Consider the following 23,003-nt stretch of genomic DNA (forward strand, 5'->3'; position numbering starts at 1 on the left):
CCAGCAGATGCAGGATGCGGAAGCGTCAAGAAGTAGAACACGTCTACTTCTAGAAAACAAGAAACAAAACACGTTTGCTTCTGAAAATAACCTTGAATCCACGAGGGTTCCTTGAATCCACAAAGAGAAAGGGTTTGGAATCAACCAGAAAATTGAAAGACAAAAGTTTGAATTTTATTGATTGAATAATTGTTTAAAAAATGTTTATAGACTTAGGAGCCTATTTAAGGGCTCCGTAAAATTTGACAAACAAGAAAATATATTATAAAATAACTTCTAATTAATACCAAACCATAACAAGAACCAAATTTGACCTAAAATCATTAAGTGCACCTAAAAACAAGGAAATAAATCACCTAAAACTAAAATAACTTTTTTTACATAAAAGACCAAAAATAATAAATTACAATAATTAAATAGTAAATTGTGTCCTACATCAGTATTGCTTTTACTTCTTTATTAACATGCATGTTTGAATGTTTATTCTTTTATTAGCATATGTATCTAACTATGCTTTCAACGTTAACATGTGAATATCAATCTCTGGTATGATTTCCTTTTTAAGTCTTTGTTCCATGATTAAAATAAAATGATTATTTGATTTACATGTTTGAACATATAAATTTAGGGTTTTTCATGATATAATCTTAGGTCTATGGTTATTTGTTATTAAATGTTTCTGATTTCAAAAAAAAAAAAAATCTTTTAAAACTCATCCTTTTTCATATTCAAAAAATTTAATCTGAAATTCTTTCTTTAAAACTCATCTTTTTTCAAATCCAAAAAATCAGATCAAAATTTTTCTCATAAAAAATTCATCTTTTTCATATCTAAAATCATATTTTAATTTTTTTCTCACTAAAATTTATTAGAATCTTGATCTCCACTTTGTCATCAAAACTCTTTTTTATAAAATTGATATTAGATCTACATATTTTTACTCAAAAACATTGTTTTCCACATTAAACATTAGATTTCATTCTTCACACAAAGAAGTGTATAAATCTGAGGTCTCTAAATAACATTAGCCATAGATCTAAGAAAATTGATATAACATGTTGCATTTCATAATTTGTTGCATATCATTGGTTAAGGGTACTTGAGTGATCATTAGAGTCTAAAAGAATGGACTTTGTCCAAGCAGAATGGGTGCCTAACACATTCCCATTCTGTAACCTAGCCCCCAAACCACAGGTTTTGGTTCGTAGAATAGTGCTTTATCTTTATTGTTGGTAGATTGTAACTAGGAAAAAAGGCCATGTAATTCTTTTACAAGATTATAACTAGGAAGAGTATTGAGATAAAGCACAATGACCATGTCAAAAAGACACAATTAGTTTTCAAAAAAAAAAAAAAAAGACTCAATTAGATTGAGCCTTTTTGCATCCAGAACTGATAACGCCTTAAAATGTATACTTGTTATATATTTATGTGAGCATTATCTCTTTATTACTATGCTTAATTTGTATAATTAAGCCATGATTTGCATTAGTCCCTATTATTTATCTTTACATAGTTTCTTGAATAATATGTCATTTATTGTGTGTAATTTTCTACTTTCAAAAAATCATGTGAGAAAGATGAGTTTACAGGAATTTGTGAGAGAATGGAGGCCAAACTAGAATTAAAGTAGAGCTAAAGGACCATGCTTAAATGTCTAAGGAGGTGTATCTGGAGTGCTTAGATTGTCTACCATGATTGGAAGCTTCAAATAAGGAAAGAAATCAAAAAGGCAGAAGTTGAAAATGAAATATCTGATTTGAGCATTGATCAGGATTTTGGGCTTATCTCTCTTCTCAAGAATTCAATTGATACAAGGCTAGCTGGGTTGGAACCATGACTTAAATATCTACAACTTTCTAGTTTTGAGTTTTTCGAAATTCTCAATTTTTGAAGGCCAAAATTAACTCATAAGTTACTACTGTAAACCTGGACGGAAGTAAAATAGTATAAGTTTTATTTTCCTTTGACACTTAGACATTAGGGTTTGGAAGGGAGGTTGTGTAGAACGAATTTTTGGCAAATAAAACCTTATATTTTTCTTTCTCTAATGGCAGTCTAAACTCTTTGTTAGGGCTAGGGGTTATGTTTCTTCTATACGATATGAATATTCAATGTGATTCTTTCAATTGATACAAGGCCGGCTGGGTTGGAACCATGACTTAAATATCTACAACTTTCTAGTTTTGAGTTTTTCGAAATTCTTAATTTTTGAAGGCTGAAATTAACTCACAAGTTACTGCTGTAAACCTGGATGGAAGTAAAATAGTATAAGTTTTATTTTCCTTGGACACTTAGACATTAAGGTTTGGAAGGGAGGCTGTGTAGAATGAATTTTTGGCAAAGAAAACCTTAAATTTTTCTTTCTCTAATGGCAGCCTAAACTCTTTGTTAGGGCTAGGGGTTATGTTTCTTCTATAAGGTATGAATATTCAATGTGATTCTTTCTAAGATTTTATCAACAACATATTTGATTGTTCAATTAGATTTCTTTTGATGTATTAGTTCTTTCATGCTTTCAATGAGTTCAATCATGTTTTTCTTATTGTGTAGATGAATTTCTAATAGTTTCAAATAGAAATCAGGTTTTAAAGTGAATGGGTTTTTTCTAAAAACTTTTCTAACCGCATTATTAATCGAGGTTATCATGCATTTTTGAATTGCCTCAGTTCAACTGAATCATAAGTTTTAATTGTATAAGAACAATCAGTTATGAAATATATATTTTCTTAGATCACAAATAATCTCATATTGATATAGGGAAACACCCCGATGCTCTGGTATTTACATTATTGATTTAAATCAGTTTTTATTCTTATTCTTGTTAACAATCACCAAGAAAAATTACTTTTCTTATTCACCCAATTTTTTATTTAATTATATTGTCTTTGAATTTACCCTACTCTTTGTGGTTCAACTTCGATACTTCAAAAATTATATTGGTACGATCTCCTACACTTGGGAGTGAGCAAGCAAGAACTTTTTAGATGCAACCCTGGCATTAGAGTTATTATTCATATTAGAATGATGAGCAACTCCAAGATTGGTATAAAAGTTTAAAACTTTTACCAATTCACCAATAAGTACCATAAAATTTTGTGCTTGAGGCACAGGTACTTTTGGCTTATTTGCTCGCTTTGTAGCTTGCAACTTGAAACAGTTTGTGCAAATATGCCCAGTCTTTTCACAAAAATGACAAATCCACAAAGGTGTATCATGCAACTTATCCTTAGGGAGGTTAGGATTCTTAGGCTTAAACTCTTTAAGATTAACCCTAATCTTCCTAGGAGGTGGTATAACTTCTACTGGTTTGACAATCTCATTCTTGGGGGGCTTAGAAGAAGAAACAAAGTTTGTGGAATGAGTTTCAGACACCAAGATGCTATCTACAAAACCTAGACTAGATTTTTCTAAGGGAGACTTCTGAACACTTAACATACGATCAAGTTTAGAACTAGTAGATCTATTTGTTTGTTCTCTAACAACAGATAGTTCTAGTTCCAACTTCTTAATCTTATCTAGCAACAACATGTTTTCAGTCTTCACCTTATTAATCAATTCATTAGCATCAAGCAATTTCAGCAACAAGTATTTCTTATCAAGTTCAAGGGAGGCAATCTTCTTTAATCCTAAATCAACACTCATTGCATCCTTTGTAGCAACACTCAGAGAGTTCCCCATTAGAAGGGTTCTCTTCAACCACAACACTTTCATCGACTATAGAAGTAGCTGTGAAAGTAATGAAGTTTCCATCCTCATTACTACCAGACTCATGATTAGAAACTTCACCATCACTAAAGGTTACAGCCATAGTTTTACCCTTTAATCTCAAGAATGTAGGACATTTTGATTTTACATGACCGTACCCTTGACATCCAAAACATTGTTGACCTAGAAAGTTACTAAAGGTTTGACCAGCTTTCTCTTTTGATTTTTCAAAATTATTAACCTTAGGTGGTTCAGTCCTCTTAAAATTTCTAGGTTTAGCATTGTTTTTACCTCTTGTCGTTTTGTTGTTGTTCCTAAGAAAGTATCTAAAGTTCTTGGCAAGATAAGCAATCTTTGTAGAAGAGAGTTCATTATCAAATCTATTCCCATCAATATTATCAACTGACTTAAGAGTCATTGATTTGGATTTGTTTGTCTTAGCTAGGTTTAGCTCATAAGACTGGAGAGATCCTACAAGCTCATCAACAGGAATGGAGTCCACATCTTTGCTTTCAGTAATGACAGTCATTTTGGGTCTAAAGTCCTCAGTCAAGGATGTAAGTATCTTCTTAACAATCTAAGTTGATCATAGATTTCACCCAAATTATAAGCAAAGTTAACAATATCATTAAGTTTAGCATAGAATTCATCAAAACATTCATTATTAGACATTTTAATGCTTTTAAATTTAGTAGTTAATTGTTGCAATTTATTGATCTTAATTGCCTTTGTGCCTTCATGCATAGTTTGGAGAAAATTCCATGCAGTATGAGCAACCTTAACATTTGAGATTCTCTAGAATTCCTCCATAGAAACAACATTAAAAATAACATTCATGGCTTTACTATTAAAAGTAGCTGCCTCTTTTTGAGAAGTTGACCACTCGTTTACAAGAGTAGTCGGCTTCTCCTATCCGTATTCAATGGAGTTCCAAACTCTCTCATCAATAGATTTTAGGAATGTTTTCATCTTTACTTTCCAGTAGGCATAGTTGTTCCCATCAAAGTGAAGTGGGATCACAAGAGAGTGACCGTGTTCCATGACAACAGGGGTCAAGGATCAACTCTTAAATCAAAAGATCTATAAACACAAGAGCTAACATATTCTAATACCACTTGTACGTTTTTAGACCCCTTAACACAAATTGTTTAACCTAGATATTTAGCCAAGTGATTACTTAGATAAATTATTCAGTTCTAGGTTAACATAATAAAATCATATCATGTAAATAATGAGGAAATGTAAAGAACACAACGATATAATAACCCAAGAAAACCTAACCGGTAAAAAACCTAGAGAGGATTTAACCTAGTTATCCTCAAGGTAAAAACATATTCACTATGAAAGAATTGAAGTTTATACAATAAGATTTAGACCACTAATATCCTATTGCTACCTCAAGTAGAAAACTTACTACCACGACCACGTGACAACTCTGAGTCTACGGATTACTTCTTTCTTTGATCCATTGTAACCACAAGTTCTCCTACTTGTGACTTTGAGACTCCTTTAAAGGTTTTAGATCTTCTTTAAAGTTCTTTATGCAACAACTAAAAGGATTACCAATTTTTTGACACGAATCTTGATCTTGATAACCCTAAGTGTGTGTATGAAGGTAAACACCTTTAGATCTCATAAAAGGTTCAACACACAACTATCAAAAGATTTCTAAAATGTAGCTAGAGTTTTTCCTTTTATACTTGGAATAAAACACAAAACCCTGCACGTCAAACGGGCTTGGGCTGAATTGGAAATTCTGCAGAAAAATAAATCTGTACGTGGTTCGATCGATCGAGCCCTGTAGTTTAAGTCCAATAATTTCTGCAATCACTCGATTCCAATTTTACAAATAAACACACTTTGAGCAAGCCTAAACTTAGACTCTTTGTTTTGATCATGGCTTGCCATCATAATACAAATTGAAGTTCTAATATATTAGTTCCTAAAATCTTAAAACCTAACAAGAATAAGCAACATGAGAATGATAGACAATGAAAGGAAACTTACAAGTAATGGGCTTTCAGATATTATAAATAAATGCAGCAGAATCATTGACTTTCTACCTTAAATAGTAGAAGTATTCTACATTATCATGAGGAATTTATTAGGCAAAATGCAAGTATTTATGCAGATTCTAATAATAGTAGGAACCATCATACACCTCTCAAAAGCATATGCCCTTCAAGGGACAGCAACCTATTATAATCCCCCTTATGTTCGCAAGTAGATATCTGTTCATTTACATTTAGTTTGGTGCTATAAAGTTTAAGTATTACAAAAAATAAGTAATTCTAACTACTTCTAAAAAGACTTGTATAGCTTTATACAAATTCAAGAGCATACATATATATACCGGACGGGTTGAATGTATGCAGGGACAGAGCCATATGTTGGCTTTGAAGAGCATATATATTTGGAGTTTCATAATGATTTTTTTTTTAAAAAAAAAATTATACTTCAGCCCCCTAACTCCATGTCCTAATCCTTGATTGTATGGATTGACTACATATATGTGTTGTAATTTTTTTTTAATTTATTACTTGTGTACTAAAAGCCAATATAAATAGATAGATAGATAGATATAAAGAGTAAACAAACTTCATATAAATCTAATTAACTGCGTCAAAATCAAATTGTGTAGTTTCAAAATAAGTTCAAAGCAAACAGAACAATTATTTATTACTAACTTTGTCACTCTATGGGGTCAATTAGTTGAACACCTTTTTTTTCTTTTTTTTTTGGTATTAGCGTTGGGGGTGTAAAAAACCCCAATTGCTATTTTACCAACAAATACACTAAAAGAGGGCTTTACTTAGGTATAGGTACTCAAAATTTTTGCCAACTATGAACAGTAAGGTTGTATATATACAACCCTACTCCATGTCCTAATCCTTGATTGTATGGATTGACTACTTATATGTGTTGCAATTTTGTTTTAATTTATTACTTGTGTACTGAAAGGCAATATAAATAGATAGATAGATAGATATAAAGAGTAAACAAGCTTCATATAAATCTAATTAACTGCTTCAAAATCAAATTGTGTAGTTTCAAAATAAGTTCAAAGCAAACAAAACAATTATTATTTTTTTTTTTTTTTTTTTTTTTTGGTATTAGCGTTGGGGGTGTAAAAAACCCCAGTTGCTATTTTACCAACCAATATACTAAAAGAGGGCTTTACCCAGGTATAGGTACCCAAAAGTTTTTGCCAACTACGAACAGTAAGGTTGTATATATACAACCCTACTATTCATGGGTCGTAAAAATAAAAACACATATTTTAATGCAGTGGGAGAAAGGAAGAGAGGAAAAGAGGAAAAAGAAAGATGGAAGAAAAGAGATAGAATTGATTTGTTTATATTATTTGATGGTATAGTTTATATTATTCTAATAAGTTGTATGTAAAAATAAAAATTGGCCGGGATGTTGTGTGAGTAGTAAAATAGAATGGTAAAACAGACAAAATAGGTTTTGAGGATTATTTGTTTGTTTAGACTCCTTAAACCAGATTGTTTAACCTAATAGATTATCCCAGTGATTACTTAAGTTAATTATGAGATATAGTTTAAACAGTGAAAGATCATATCATACAAACAACGAAAAAGTAAATAACAAACAGATATGATCACTTAGGAAAACCAATGAAACAAACCGTTTTAAGGTAAAAGCCTGGAGAGTATTTAACCTAGCTATCCTCAAGATAAACAAATCCACTAATATAGAATTGAAGTTTTTACAGTAAGATTTAACCTTAAATCTATTGCTACCTCCAGTAGTAACTTTCTAACACAACCACATACAAGCTCCGAATCCACAGACTCTTTTCTCTTGGATTTGCAGCACACAAGCTCCAACGCTTATGACTTTGAGATCCCACTCAAAGGTTTCAGATCACCACTTGTTGATCTTGCAACAACTAGATTCCACCAGTACTTGATTGTAGATCTTGTTCCGGTAGATACTTGTAGAGTTAGAAGGCACAGAACTTCTCAAATCTCACAGGAGTAACTCACAAGTCTTCCCAAAATCTTCAAAACGTAGTTAGGGTTTTCCTTTTATACTTAGGAGTGTTGGACTGAAACCCTAAATGTTTTCACGAGCTTGGGCCTAATTTAAAATTCTACAAAATCTATTTTTTGTGATTTTCGATCAGTCAAATGTCTTTTCTTTTTCTTTTTTCTTTTTTCTTTTTTTTTGCGATTTTTGATCTGTCGAATGAAATTTTTGATCTATCGAATGAAATTTTCGATCGGTCAAATTTCACTGAAGATGAATTCTTTTTCTGCAACTTGAATGTTCTTGAAACCTGACTTGAATCACCTTGAGTAATGTCTAACACTTATCCTAGACATGTTTTTGTTCTCGGTTTGCCAACATAAACAAATTAGGACTTTAAACATTTTATCCTAAATCTTTAGAACCTAACAAGGATGTATAATAGACTCTTTTTTTACACCCCTGAATGCTAATGCTCACCAATGCTTTAAACAGTATCATAACTTCATAAGTTAAAAAAATTTGCCACAAATAAAAGACTTTAATGTTCATTGTCTTTTGGCTGCCAATGCATATGGATACACAGTAATTGATATCTATTCAGCCGCAGCAAACGATGCCTCATGGAACCATGGAAAAGCATGTGGGAAAACATTTATCATCAAATGACTTGGGGGCGCCAACCTTACGCCACGACCATGTATTTCGTCTTTGCCCACTTTTATTGAAATCATTGATCGCTGCAAAGGGTGTCGCGCAACCTTAAAGAAACTTTTGGCAAAAGTGCTAATTATTCCGTGGGAAAAGTCAAGGTCACCTATGAGTCATATCAACCATGGTAATTTCATTGTTTGTGTTTGTGATAGCCAGGGTTTAAAGTTATGCTCGTTTAAGATGATATTTTAAACCAAAGAGCATATATGTACGTCTTGGAAGAATTTATGTTTTAAATGTGTTGTAATTTGAAGACATTATATGTATCTAATGCATTCATTTATTTATTTATTTTTATGGGAAGTACGGTAACTTTATTCATGAAGAAGATAAATACAAAGCATCTTGAATCACAACTGATCCAATAATGGGTAGATTTTCCTCTATCCAAGTTACAAAGTTATCAATTCATTATCGGCTAAGTGGGGATGCTGAAGTTGGTCTCGGTATCGGCATGGAGAAAAATCTATTTGATTAGGGTCATGTTCCATTCCGTAGTGGCGGCATCGATGACTGAGTTAATAGTAGCTTCTTCGGGTAAGGTGTTTTGTGGTGATACGACTCGGAAGGTGGAAGGTCTTCGAAGCCATTTATCATGCCAGATGCACATAGAGGCTCCGTCACTTACATGCCATCGGTGGGCAGCTTGGATAATACCCTGGGCCACCATAATACTCCGCCATGCAAAGGATGGCCTAGAACCCAAACCGGCATGGAGAAAATCACTATAAGGGAAGCAGCGTGCCTTGAGGTCTTGGTGGACTAGAGATCAAGTATTGCACTATAAGTGCCAACCTTGTTTTGCTAAGAGGGCTAGATTAAAAGACTTCAAATCACGGAAACCCAATCCTCCGTCTTTCTTCGACATGCAAACCTTGTTCCAACTCAGCCATGCAATTTTGTTTGTTCCATTACACTTTACCCCTTTTTTTTCTTTTCTTTTTTTCCTTTAAGTCATTACCCCTCTAATTAGGGCTAGTTCAATTTGCTTACTTTAACTTTTCCAATTTTGCACTATACCCCAGCCCTAATGCATTAGAGTAGAGTGCAAACGTAGGTGTTGTTGTTAGTGTTCACAAAATTACTCACACAACACTAGTTAACACCCTAAAAATTGAAAAAAAAAAAAAAAAAAGGGCCGGGATAAGAATTATATTGATGGAAATGGTAGGAAAACCCATCTGTATAACCTTAACCTCCCTAAACTCGATTTATTATTCAAAATTCTCAAAGTATTGTGACATGGTATATATTCTTCCCTCTCACAAAATAAATGTGTCCCATTAATTAAATTCATGATAAAAACCACCATTCATGTAAAATGAGGCATTATGCAATACAAAGTACCAATACTATTCGATACTATGTTTGGAAGTTATTTTTGATTTTTTTTGGGGGGGGGGGGGGGTGTATGTGTTATTTATGTAATTGTTTATTGGACAACAGAATTCTGGTTATAGTACTTGGTGGTAAAATTGTCGAGGATAGCCAATGTGTTTTGAAAAGATTTTTCTACACCAGTTTGGATGAAACTACCTCTAATTTTGTGACAGCTCAAAAGGCTATATATGTATACTTTTAGTCATATAACCTACTTATTAGTTATATGACTTGTATAAATGATTTAATAAACCCTATGATTTAATATATATTACATATGGTTGGTCTTATAAGCCGCTACATTATAAATAATAAATTTGAGGAGATTCTTTCAACCTAGTTTATAATAAAATTTTCTTCTCAAAAAAAAAAAAAAGTTTGAAATAAATTTTTTTGTGTTGTATAAATATGAAGCAACACACCTGTTTGAGCTAGTAGAGTATTAGGTAGTATACCTGGTTGTAAAGATAGAGTCTACTCACCTTTCCTTTTTCTTTTTTCTTTTCTTTCATTCTGTTTCAAATACCAATTTTTTTTTTAATAAAAAAAAAAAAACCTAAAAAACACATACTGTAAATACTAGCAAATGGACCAATGGGCAATGACAGGCCTGGGGCTATTTAAGAACACATGGGCCTCGTCGGTTGCCAAGTTCACCCAGCTACCCCATTGTCATTATGGACCCAACAATCTGGGAAATTAAAAGCCCTTTCCTGATCAGGTCAGGGAGCAAAGCCGGAGTTCGGAAAAACGAAGTTGCTCAAACCTGATGCAACACAGTTTTTGTTGGCAAAGCTATAAGTTACCCTTATATATATATATTTTTTAAAAAATAATATTGACCTTTATAATATTATACTCTCTATTTTATTAATAAAATAGCGATCTTATTAGTATGATAGTCAACGAACGTCATTAGTACAAATTCTATATTATTTATAACGATAATAGGACATGATAATAAATAAGTAAACATTTTTTTTTCTCACAAAAAAAAAAAAAATCTGTTCTTTCTTATCATTGGGTGAACCTGGTTTTTATTCCAATGACAAAACCAAAAATGTTTTCTTGGGAAGCCGAATAATGATATACTCAATTTATATATATATATATACATTTTTTTTTTAATTTATGTGTGTGTGTTTTTTTTTTTTTTTTTTTTATATTAAAAAAATCTTTTTAGTTAAAAACTATTGTTTAGAGGGTTACCTACCCCTCATTTTTTTGTGAAGGCCACCAATTCATTTGGCAGTTTTTTTTTTTTTTTTCTTTTTAAGGGTCATAGTTCAAAATTTTGAATTCTGTGGGAGGGGTCAGTCAAAATTTTGAATGTCCAAATTGTAAAAAACTTTTAAAAATACATATGTTATAATAAAATTTTCAAAATTGTGGGGGTCACATGACTCCACTAATTCACCATATTAAGATGACAAAATACATCTATTTCATTGCCTCTTGTATAGGTTTTTCTTCCGCTTCAAAGACAGGATGAGATAGGTTAATAATAATAATCTGACCTACCACTCCAATATTGCAATCCATTCACATAGCTAACCCCAAACACTTGGAAATTAAAGATTCACTATGAAAAAGCTCATCTCCAACAAATGCTCTATTCACAAAATTCTCTATAATTTAGAGAGTAAAACCCATAAAATACTCCTTCAATGGCCATCATAAATGAATAAAAGAGTTAAAATATAGTTTATCTTTCTACGTTCTCTTTCTTTTCACAAAAAAGAATAATAATAAAAGGAAGGTTGAAATAATAATAATAGTCAAATGGGATATAAAAAATGATATAGAGTCAATTGTGTTAGAAGATATATTTTTTTAAATAGGTAATAAAAGAAAAAAATTTACATTTTTTATTCTCCAAAATGGATAAAAATATGTCTTTTTTGTTGGAGATGCCGGCCTAGCCTACTCATATGATAGATAGGGCAATCATAGACTTCAGTTTGTTCATGTACAAGTACAAGTGAACAAATGCAAGAAAGTGAATGGGCCGTTGTGAGTATTTAAGGTGGCAAGAGACTCTATCTAGGGTAATAACTCTCTTCTTCTGTTTTATTCTTTTCAATACTTGGTTTTTAAGTAATTTTCATAATTTAATGAGTAGAGAACATTAAAGGGCTAGGTGCCATACCACAAATTATTCGAGACAGCGGCGTCCAACCATACCCGTGAGTCGTGACCTTTATTAAACATCAACCATTAATGTTTTAGTCCCTCAATACACACCAATCTTTACAGATGAAAAGTTTTCCTGTTCCTGTATATTAAATGCACCAGCCTGTAACCAGAGTGACCTTGCTTGGAGCCATTGGCAGCAATTTCAGCTAAAAATTGATGGACAAGTAAGAGTAAAGTTGTGTTCAATTCGGATTTGAATTCCCAACTTTACATTTATTGCGCTACTAGATCCAGATGACCATCTAAAAATTGAGTATCTAACTACTTCCTATCACAATCAATGAGAAGCTTATAACATGCTTTACATGAAAAAAATTTAGAGAAAAACTTAGCTACACACCGTATACAGTATCGTTGATTTAGTATATTAAGTTTTTCAATTAAATTCAAACACTTGATAACTACTAAGAGTACACATCTATTGGTCTAAAGTATAATGTAAACTAGAAATTTTCAAGTTCAATCCACCATACCATCGGTTCATAAGATCTCCAAGGTATTTCGTGGGCATAGACTTAGAGTGAAAGTCTAGGATACCATATCTTTATATGTGTGTGTATAGATATATATAGGAAAATTGATAGTACAATGTAAACTAATAATATTCCTCTATAAGATAAAAATGGTGTTGTCTTTTCTAAATATCATCAAATTCAATATAGTTATACTTTTGAATTTAATTAGAGAACTTAATGTACTACCCCTAAAGTTCTCTACTAGTCTACTTAAGTATTATCCCAAAAATTAAACAACCTATAAAGCTCACAAGTTTAATTTCCATTAAATAAATCACTTATTGTTTTAGAGATGAGCGAAATTACAAAATCACAGTCCATGGTAGAAGATGAAAGAATTTGCTTCTCTTTTTACAAGCACAGAGTAGACTCACATGATTGTCAAATATGTAGTTCAATACCTGTTTGCCAGAGTTTATTTTAAGTTTCTTTAATTTATATACAAGTTTTTAAAATTTTACTTTTTTACATACAATTATATTATACACGGGTTTTTTTTTTTTTTTGGATAATACACAGTTTTTGTTAAGCTTAACAAGTCAATAAAAATAAACTCTCCCAAACAAAAACAAAGTTTTAAAACCAACATTGAAATATATGTGAAAAACAATATTTCTAAAAAAAAAAAAACAAAAACAAAAGAGAGACAAATTGCCAGGTAAAATTCAAACTTGTTGCCCTTGGACTAGGGGAAGGTACAATCACAAGGTGACAAAAAGAACGACATGAGCAAAAAATAGATCACTAAAGTATTAAAATATATATTTCTAAAGTTACCCAAAATTGAAAACCTCCTGCCCATCGGCCCATAGCCATATAGAGTAGGGAAAAAAAGGTACTAATCAGAACCTCTACCCAGAGGCAGAGGATACTATAATATAAATGAAAAGTTGAAAACACATAATTCTACACTAGACAGCAAAATTTTTAGAATGTGAAAACAAGAAGGGCAAAATTAATTGATCGAATATGATACTTCTAGTCCTAATTTTTTAACTTGTTTAATTTCGTAAACTAGAAGCAAGTATTTTACTATTTTGCAGTGAAATGGACAAACCTTGAAATCAGATCTCTTTCACACTTCAAATTGTTTTCTTTCTATTCTCTATTACAGATCTTTCAGATTTAAGGAATCAAAGTGATAATTTATCTAAGAACTAAAAAAAGAAAAAAAAATCAAAGAAAAGAATTAGAAAGAAACTAAACATTGGGATCTGTGGATGAGTGAACAACTTTATTCTGTTTTCCTCCCATAAGCCAAAGCAATGTCCTCCTTGCAAAAGATGGTGCATTTGGTTGAGAATCCAAACTGTTACAGCTCTGCCTTTCCTCCTCACAATCCAATTCACTCCCTCCATGCTTCCACCTCTCAATGTCAATTTCAGATAGAGCCCTCCTTGAACCACTGTTCACATTCTTGCCCTTCAAATCTTCACCAGCTACAACATTGTGGTGCAATGGAAACCGAAAAGAAACGGCTCGCCTTGATGCATCAGCAGCTGCATTAGGCTTCTCTTGCTTTCCCCTTAGCCAAATCTTTGATATAGAAAAGCTCTCTCTTTTGCTCCTCCCAATAGTATTGCCATTGCCATTAATATTGCTAATGCTAGCACTTCCATGATTTTCAACACTTCTGATTGATTCCAGCCCATTGAACCTGAATTCTCTTCTGGATTCACAGTCACATTCAGACATTGCTGCTCTATGGCCAGGTGTTAATGGCAAATTAGGCTTCTTACTTGACTGCTTCTTCATTGGGGTGCTTCTAATGGGCACTCGCAATGAAGAATTGTCATCCATTACATACGCAAATGACCCCATAGAGAAGCACCTTCTTGCATCCACACTGTTGTTGCTACTAGTACTGCCTTCACCACCATCCACAGTCCTGAACTTACCAAGCTTAACTAGCACTACTTTTTCCTCTGAATCCACTATTACTGTTGGGCTATCATTGGCATCCTCTTTTGTTTCAAATTCACAGGATTTGTCTATTCTGGTAGACCCAAAATGATCATTGTCACAACGAAAAGACATATGGGGATTGGTTACTCCAAGTGAGCTGGTTCTGCCAAGACCAGCCTCTGAGACAATCTCTCTGGAGCTCTCACTTCCAGATTCAAGAACAAGTACAATGGGAGAGCAAATGTGGTTTGGAGACAAATCAGGGAGCAAGCTAGCTCTACAGAGTGGGCAAGTGGAGTGGGACAAGAGCCATGTGTCTATACACTCCATGTGAAAGGCATGACTACATTTTGGCAACAATCTGAGCTTGTCTTCAGGCTCAAACTCACACAGACAGACAGCACAATCAAATGGGTTCTTCAATCCTATAATGGCTTTGTAATGGAACACAGGGAGAGTGTCTATGAAGGACTGGTCAACCCCAGCATCATGAAGATGAAAGAGTTGCTGTAGTTGGCCTTGAAGAGCAGTCACACTCTCCAAATCATCTGGGTCTCTATTTGTTGGTCTCATAAGGAATCTAACAAGAAGGTGAAGCAAACCAGAAAGAAAGAAAATGATAGCAAGAATTATAATGATGAGGAGTAGACTTGGACTGACCTTGTTGTTCAAATTGAAAGGATCAGATTGAGTATTGGGTGTTGTTGGAGGTTGGAGCGTCTCATAAGGGTAATAGTGTTGTGAGGGTGCAAGGTAGCTCCTTTCTTTGATTTCTAAGAAAATCCTGTCCATATTTTCTTAGGAAAGGTTGAGAAAAAAAAATCACACACACACCAAGATTGCAGCTTTCAGAATGAATCAAATAGTAAGAAGAATTCCATGTGTTACCAACAAACAAATCCAAGACCAAGACCAAATGGAGAAGCCCAGAAAGATTTTTAGGCTTGATGGATTGTGGGTTTTGTTGCATATAAGAAGTATTTTGATGGAGACCATAGAAGTTTACCTCTTTTTGGTTTCACTGTTAAATGGTCCTCCTGCGAGTCAAATGGAGAGAGAGAATTCAATGCGAGTTTTAAATGGTAGAAATAAATGGTGCCAGGAGGAGAGAATTCAAAAAGAGTAACTAATAAAACTAACGAAGGTGCAAAATTTACTACAAGGTCAATAATCAGTGTCTGTTCTGATTATTTTGGTAGGTACAACTTTTTCATAGTTTCAAAAAAAAAAAAACAAAAAAAAAAAAAAACTTTTTCATAGACCTTTCTTTTTGTATAGTTGAATTTTTTTTTCAATTTTTTTAAAATAATTATTGAATTTTTTTTTCAATTTTTTAAAATAATTATAAAAAAAATACCAAACCATGTATTTAAATTTTTTTTTGGTTAAAAGGACATAAATACAACAAACTAGGGAGCCAAAATGGCTAAGTTCACAGCTGATAGCCTACAGTGGTTAACCCCATTAACATCAGAGCATAACAACTCCTTAACAAAGTTTGGGGCTGAATCAAAAACCATGTATTTAAATTTAATACTACAATTCAGTGGTAAAGAGAAAAGGGTTAAAAAAAAAAAAAAAATGAGATGATAACATACGCTGTGATGATTTCATCAGATGCAAGGCAGAGGCTCTTATTTGACTTCAAAGGAACCTTCGCATCAACTTCAATGCACATTTAATACCCCAAGTAATAAAAAAAAATTATCTTGAGAAGAAAAATACACTTTTTTTTATATGGTTTTGAAATGTGCACTCAAATGTAATTCTGTTTTGAGCTTTTTTCCATTTTCTTTTCAGCCTGATCACAATCTTTTCCGTCCTTCTATTCCATTTCCAATCCGTATGTCTGTACCAAAGATCACTTTCCCTTTTGTGTGGGACAAAAAAATGGTTAAAAGTCACAAAGTCTAAAGAGAGAGAATATTTGGAAGGAGTAGAAGAGGAAGCATAGGATACGGTGTTCTTTGTGATTAAAAAAAAAAAAAAAGAGCAATGAAAAGGAACATGTGTCAAGTTTTTTGTCAATTAATGGTAGTAATTAATAATTAGTAACATGTGTCAATTTTATTGGTGAAGCATAGAGTGACATGAAAAGTGGGACAAGATTGGACTCGTTCTATGGACCCCATAGCCTAGGAAGTGGAACTCTTTGAACCTTTGTTCTCATGGATTTTTGGTACGGATTGTTTGTTGCTGGTCAGTGATAGATAGAGCCAAACACCCACATAGAAGAAGAAGAAGAAGAAGGTTCTCCACTCTATCATGTTTTCTTGTTAGGTATTATTACTTTGGCTTTAAATTTAATAAATTAAATATGCGCTTATAATTGTTTGAGCGTCATTTCTCATTTATAGGAGTAATTGATAAGAAGAAATAAAGGTCTCACGTAACGTAAGTTACTAGTAGATGTTATTTTACAAAGTTAAGACAAAGGAAATGATTCATACATAAATACAAATTTTTTTCATTTTTTTTTTTTTGAGAGAAATATTTTTCAATTTAAATGTGACAGACCCAAACTTTTTGCCTTCTTCTAAAATTAAATTGTGTGTCTAAAATTAGGTATTTACAGTGAGAATTTAGAGTCCGGTTTTGTACCCATTATATTTTAACCAAATTTAAACAAATAAAAAAAGAAAAAGGGCATTCACACCCGATACTGTAAATTAGAGTATTTTTTTGTTATAGAGGATGTTGCAGTCTTGCAGATAAAGAGTGAGAAAAAAAAAATGCTACATTTAGTCATGCATTTTGCCAAAAAGTATATACAAACGCTATTATGGCCTTCTAAATATACAAGACCACCTTAGCTTTTATATACCATTTAAACCCAAAATTTATTCCACCCTCATTAAAATAATAATTTCTCTCTATCACTCTCTCACATTGAAGAAATAAATCAATCACTCTCAAAACCTCTCCCTCCACTCACTCCCACTCATACGTGGCGAAGTTGAACTCAGTGGTGCTGAACGTTGTAGTTGTGTGGCGACGTTGAGTTTGTGAATGGTAGTGTGGCGATGACTTGGAGGTCACTCTAGTGTCGTAATATTGATGATTTGGTGGTTGTTGATTTGGGTATTTTATTTTGGTATTGGGTTTCCATTTTGGTTGTGGGTCTATCTTAATTCGACACCATATGAGTTTGTATGTTGGAAATTAAGCTAAATAAAATTTATAAAATTAATTTAATTAAATGTAGATAATGAAATATAAGATAGGTTCTAAAAGTGATCGATGAAGTCAGTTATGTTGAACGTTGCAGTTGTGTGGTGACGATGAGTTTGTGAACGGTAGTGTGGCGACGATTTGGAGGTCACCGTAGTGCCATAATATTGATGATTTGGTGGTTGTTGATTTGGATATTTTATTTTGGTATTGGGTTTCCATTTTGGTGGTGGGCGTGGGTCTCTCTTAATTCAACATCACATGAGTTTGTATGTTGGAAATTAAGCTAAATAAAATTTATAAAATTAATTTAACTAAATGTAGATAATGAAATATAAGATACATTCTAAAAGTGATTGATTTGTTAAAAAAATCAATAAATAAAGAAGACTTTTTGAAAATGCAAAATAGAGAAACTAAACAAAACCCAATGGGATAACTCTAAGCAAACAACAAAAAAGGTGTTTCCTAACACACAATAATCAATAAGAGGCTTGAACTTGTCCTGCAGTCATCATGTTCGAATGTTTGTTATAATGTTATGACTTCTCTTGAGTTTGCAACTATCCATTAGTTTTGTACCACTTTTTTTCTCAAATTACTATGCATGAGTTGAATATTGCATTTTCAATGAAGTAGCTCATTTTCTTTCTTTTTCCTTCACCAACCTTTGAACCTTAATCTTGGGGTTAGAAAAAACTCTCGGCTAACCAACAAGTCAAGCAAGGTTGGCAATGAAGCACCTCGATGAGCTAGACGTCACTAGTAGTAATTAAGTGGCCCAAACGTATATTAATTTAATAATTTTCTCGTGGCTTAATTAAGAACAACTAATGTGGGACACGAGGAACTCAAAGCCCAGCTCCTGCATCTCTTGCCCATGGACAACCTCCATTTCTATGAATCTTATAGTACTTGTCAGTCTAGTAATGTCAACCTGTGTGCATCGAATAGTGAGTTTGAAATGTTTTAATGCTACTTCTACAAAAAATTTCATAATATTTTTTACAACATTAAGTTGGCAAACTTTTATTAGTTTTTGTTTGAGTTCAATAGTAATAATCTGCCACCGGTTATGAAATTGGGATTTATATGAGGCCTATGCCTAACAATGCAATTAATATCTCCTATATATATATATACACACACACACACTGTATTCCGATTTTCTTTCATTGACATATATGAATGCACCAAAATATGCTGCAAAGAAGGATGCCCCAAGTGCATGACAATCTACCTATTCTTGTATTAGAAAAAGAAAAAGAAAAAAAAAATCTACCTATTCTTGTATATTTGCAAGTTGGTGTAGATTCCAGACTGGCAATTTTCTTTTCATTGTTTCTCTTTTTTTCACCTAACACCAGAAGATTTTGACGAGTTGAAGGTAGACCGTAGACTCCCATGGGCCGACCATGCCTACCATTGACAATATTGTGACCAATCACAATATTAAGTAAAGAAAGAAGGAAAATAGAACAGGAAAATACTAAGAATAATGATAGGAGTACTAAGGAAAAAAGAACTTATAATTTTTTTTTTGGGGTAAAAAAAAAAAACCTATAAATTGATATGTCAATAAAAGTGATTGATGCAACTTTAATTAACAATATAAAAGATAAATGTTTTAATTATTTTTTGTGATTTCTGATATATAAGATTGTAATGTTTATGTAATAAATTTGTGATGGCTTTAATATTACTTATAAAGAAAAAATATATAAAAAATTAAAATAATGCTACAAAAAAAAAAAAAAATCCTATTTGGAGTAATACTAATGTAACAACAGCTTTATTAAGGTTGGGGCCTTTAGATTGCATGTTGGGGGTATAAATGAACTTAGTCAAGTCGAGTTTTGATCTATTCAAGCTCAACTCAATGAAAAGTCAGTAATCCCCGACATGTACAACAATTTACACAACGTACTATATTATTGATTTTTACATGAGCATGTCATTAACGCCACTTTCTTTTTTACCTTTCATAACTTGCTACCTCATTAACTGTGGAAAAAATTAAATGAAAAAAAATGTTGTAGCTAGACTTATGATAAAAATATCATGGTTCAAACTCGTTATAGTTACTCACATACAGGTTTAGTATCCGTTTGGATACACTTATTTTGTGTCCACGTCCACGTTTCCTTTCTTTCTTTCTTTCTTTTTTTCTTTTTCTTTTTTTAGCCGCATGTTTTGACTTGTCTTTCGTGAACAGTGCATTATTCACAAGTCCCACAAACTTCACTTTTCAGTAACTTTTTCATTAAAAATAGATCCCACGACATTATTTACATATTTAAAAATTATTTTACTACAGTATTTTTAGTTTTCAGTTTTCAGTTTCAATAAAATAAATTCTATCGAAATGGAACTTTAAGCTCTGCTTGACATAACTTGTGACTTTTAAATAGTTGCGCTTAAAAGTTAGACCTTCACTTTTTCTTTTCTTTCTTTTTTAAAACTAAAATTTGAGCCTATAAATATGGACATTTTGATACAGACTTTGACTATCGATTACATATATGCAGCATTTCTCTCATATCGTGTGAATTTTATTTACTTAACGATGGGACCACACAATATTAAAAATAATAATAATAATAATAATAATAATAACTTTATATGTAACTGATACATAAGACACCACCTCTTATGATTGCTTAGAGTTTTACTCATTTGTCTTAAAATAAGCCAAGCCAAATCAAGCAGTTGACCAAAATTTGATTGAGTCCCTCATGAAATTAAAGGTTTGACTCATTTAATTACATCCAATAGAGGGCACCTCGTTAATTATTATTATAATTTTTTTTTGACAAGTGGAGGGGGGGAACTAGAATTCATGTTCTCTTCTGTAATGGGAAGAATGAGAATCACACATTATCACAAAATCACAAGACTCCCGGTGATGAGGGAGCACTTGATGATGGAAAAAGGCGAAGAGCTATCACAAAAACATATAAATTTTGTTCCCAATGATTTGGCAAACAAGATACCGAATTATATGGAAGTATTAAGAAGAGTTTGTATGCTTTTGCAATATAGTAATACTAATAAGAAGTGTTGTATGCTTTTGAAGAATGACAATTTGACAAAGTTTTTTGTTTTTAATTTTTTTTATACTAGTACTAGTTTATAGACTATAAATTATGGTACTCGTTAAATTAAACGAAGCCTTGTTGCTCGCAAAATTACAAAATAACTCTTAAATTAGTGCATGTGTGCTTCTCACAGTGCCCAAAGTGAATAAAAGTCTCCATGACCTTCCTTTTTTTTTTTTTTTTGAAAGTCTAAAAGATAATGTTATATATTTAAAAATAGAATTAACGAAACAAAAGTACAAAGAAAGTAAATGGATAGTACGTATGCCCTTTTTTTCTCCTTAATCGTCGCTTCGTTAATTCATGAGAGAGATATGACAAAGTTTGTTGTTTCCTAATTTTTTTTTTTAAATATATTTTAAAGCTGTATTTTGTTCATAAAAAAAAGTCAATGAATCTCAGGTTTCTTATTGAAGCAATATCTGTCGTGATGCAATTTTCTGGCGCAATATCGTTCATGAATTTGTTGGCATGCACCGCCTCATCGTGCAGAAATCTATAAAATAACAAATATAAAACGCATATAAATGAAGATAAATCTATAAGACAAACAACGCATATATGCAAATTAAAATTGTCTATTTTGATGCTATAAATTAAAAGAAATAGTTTGCCTTGTGTGGAGGATAAGGAAATCAGATAACATGCATATTGACCAATGACCATATGCAGGCTTAGATCGTACTACATGAGAAGAATTCATGACATCTCGTAATTAAGATTCATCATACTTTGTCAAACCATTTCTTGATCAGATGGGTGACACCACATTGCCATAAGCAGCTTCTTCTGTTTGTACATACATGAGATCATTAAATATTGAAGCAGCTTTATTTTGCAATATGTACAGATAAATAAATCTCTTTATTAAGAAGAGATTCGACTTCAGCTCGTGGCGGCTCCACGTTAGAGACAGGGTGGGCATAGCCCATAGGAACACCTGACTTTGAAAAAAAATTATTAATATATATAAAATTTAAAAATTTTATGATTTTATTACCTTAAAAAAAAGTGTGACCATCCTAAATTTTTTTTAGGTTCAATATAATTAAATTTTGACAAAATTTAGTAACAAACTTAGTTGTAGATTAAAATTACAACTCCACTCAATTTTTTTTTTATTGGATATAAATTTTAACAATTTCACAATTAGATTATATTTTTTTCTTATATCCTTCATACTTGTAAAACTTCAAGAAAATTAAAGATAAATAGCTTATATCATCAATCAAATGTTTAATTTTTGAGTTTTTGTAGTCTAAAATTATACACAAAAAATAAGTTTATAGATTACATAGTAAATAACATTCGATTGACATGAAACTTGACATATGTTTTTAAGAACATAAAAAAACATACAATTCAACAATTAGATTTTCAAAATATATAGTCATGTTAATTTGTTTAGTGAAAATTATAGTATTAGACTACAATAAGTTTGTAGTCAAACTTTAGTCCTTTTAACAATATATTGAGCCTTTACAAACAAAAAGAAAAATCTTTAAAAATATATATATTTAACTAAAATTTTGAAAGAAATATAACTTACAATACTGATAATGAGATATAATTATTTTTTTTATTAAATATTGTATAATTTAAGTTTCTCAAGTACCACCTTGAAAAAAAAATTGAAGCTGCCACTGTCAGCTGGGGTGATACGATAGCTAGTAAAAACATCTATTGAATAGGACAAAAATATGAGATAAGTTTAAAAGGTAGAGTTGAGGACCGAGACTTTTATAACACAAACTTAAAAATATAAGGACTAAAATTAAATTAAATATTTTAAAATGGATGATCATTTTAAAATATTGAACAAATATTAAGAACTAAAGGTGTAATAGCTGATCATTGCCTAGCTAAATGGGGTTTGATGAACTACAATTTTTTTGGTTGTTAATTTGATAAAAAAAGAGTTTCCCTCTTTTGCTAAAATGGTTTCGGATATAAGGATGAATGCATTATATCAGTTTAAGTTAATGATATCACTTTACTTTAAGAGAATTTTTTTTTTTTTTTTTTTGAGAACTCGAAATTTCAAAAGATTTTAATTCCAAACATAGATAGAAACTCTGTTAGGGTAGCGATCACAAATGTATCAATATGATTCATTAAACCAATGGTTTATTGAAGAATTGAAACATGTTTAATCATCACTGAGAGGTATGAGTGTGTCTGTAAATAGATGGTCATTCATTTGTTGTGATTTTGTAGACATATTTCTCCGCTCGTGATCACCACCAAATAAGCTCTCATTCATGTTTGAGACTAACAAGATTGAACAACCCTAGAAACAAAATGAAAGGATGAGTAAGAA

The 23,003-nt window shown here is 31.8% G+C and overlaps 1 protein-coding gene across 2 annotated transcripts; it reads right to left on the minus strand.

Annotated features, from left to right (window-relative positions):
- Positions 1 to 13,557: 13,557 nt before the first annotated feature.
- Positions 13,558 to 15,535, minus strand: LOC112033811 (RING-H2 finger protein ATL13). Of its 2 annotated transcripts, none has more exons than XM_065772201.1 (2): positions 15,421 to 15,535; positions 13,558 to 15,211 (listed from the first exon to the last, which is right to left on the minus strand). In XM_065772201.1, the coding sequence occupies exon 2, from the start codon at positions 15,204 to 15,206 to the stop codon at positions 13,710 to 13,712; it is 1,497 nt and encodes a 498-aa protein (XP_065628273.1). In that variant the 5' UTR covers positions 15,207 to 15,211; positions 15,421 to 15,535; the 3' UTR covers positions 13,558 to 13,709. The 2 variants fall into 2 exon arrangements, with proteins under 2 accessions (XP_065628273.1, XP_065628274.1); XM_065772202.1 differs by lacking the exon at positions 15,421 to 15,535 and having other exon boundaries at positions 13,558 to 14,994; positions 15,075 to 15,188.
- Between the last annotated feature and the right edge of the window lie 7,468 nt (positions 15,536 to 23,003).

Source organism: Quercus suber, unplaced genomic scaffold (genome assembly GCF_002906115.3).
Source record: "Quercus suber isolate HL8 unplaced genomic scaffold, Cork oak 2.0 scaffold_55, whole genome shotgun sequence".
NCBI classification, from domain to species: domain Eukaryota; kingdom Viridiplantae; phylum Streptophyta; class Magnoliopsida; order Fagales; family Fagaceae; genus Quercus; species Quercus suber.

What these genes read in the sequence shown, in the direction of transcription:
- LOC112033811 (XM_065772201.1), bottom strand. Translation starts at nt 15,206, where the DNA reads ATGGACAGGATTTTCTTAGAAATCAAAGAAAGGAGCTACCTTGCACCC.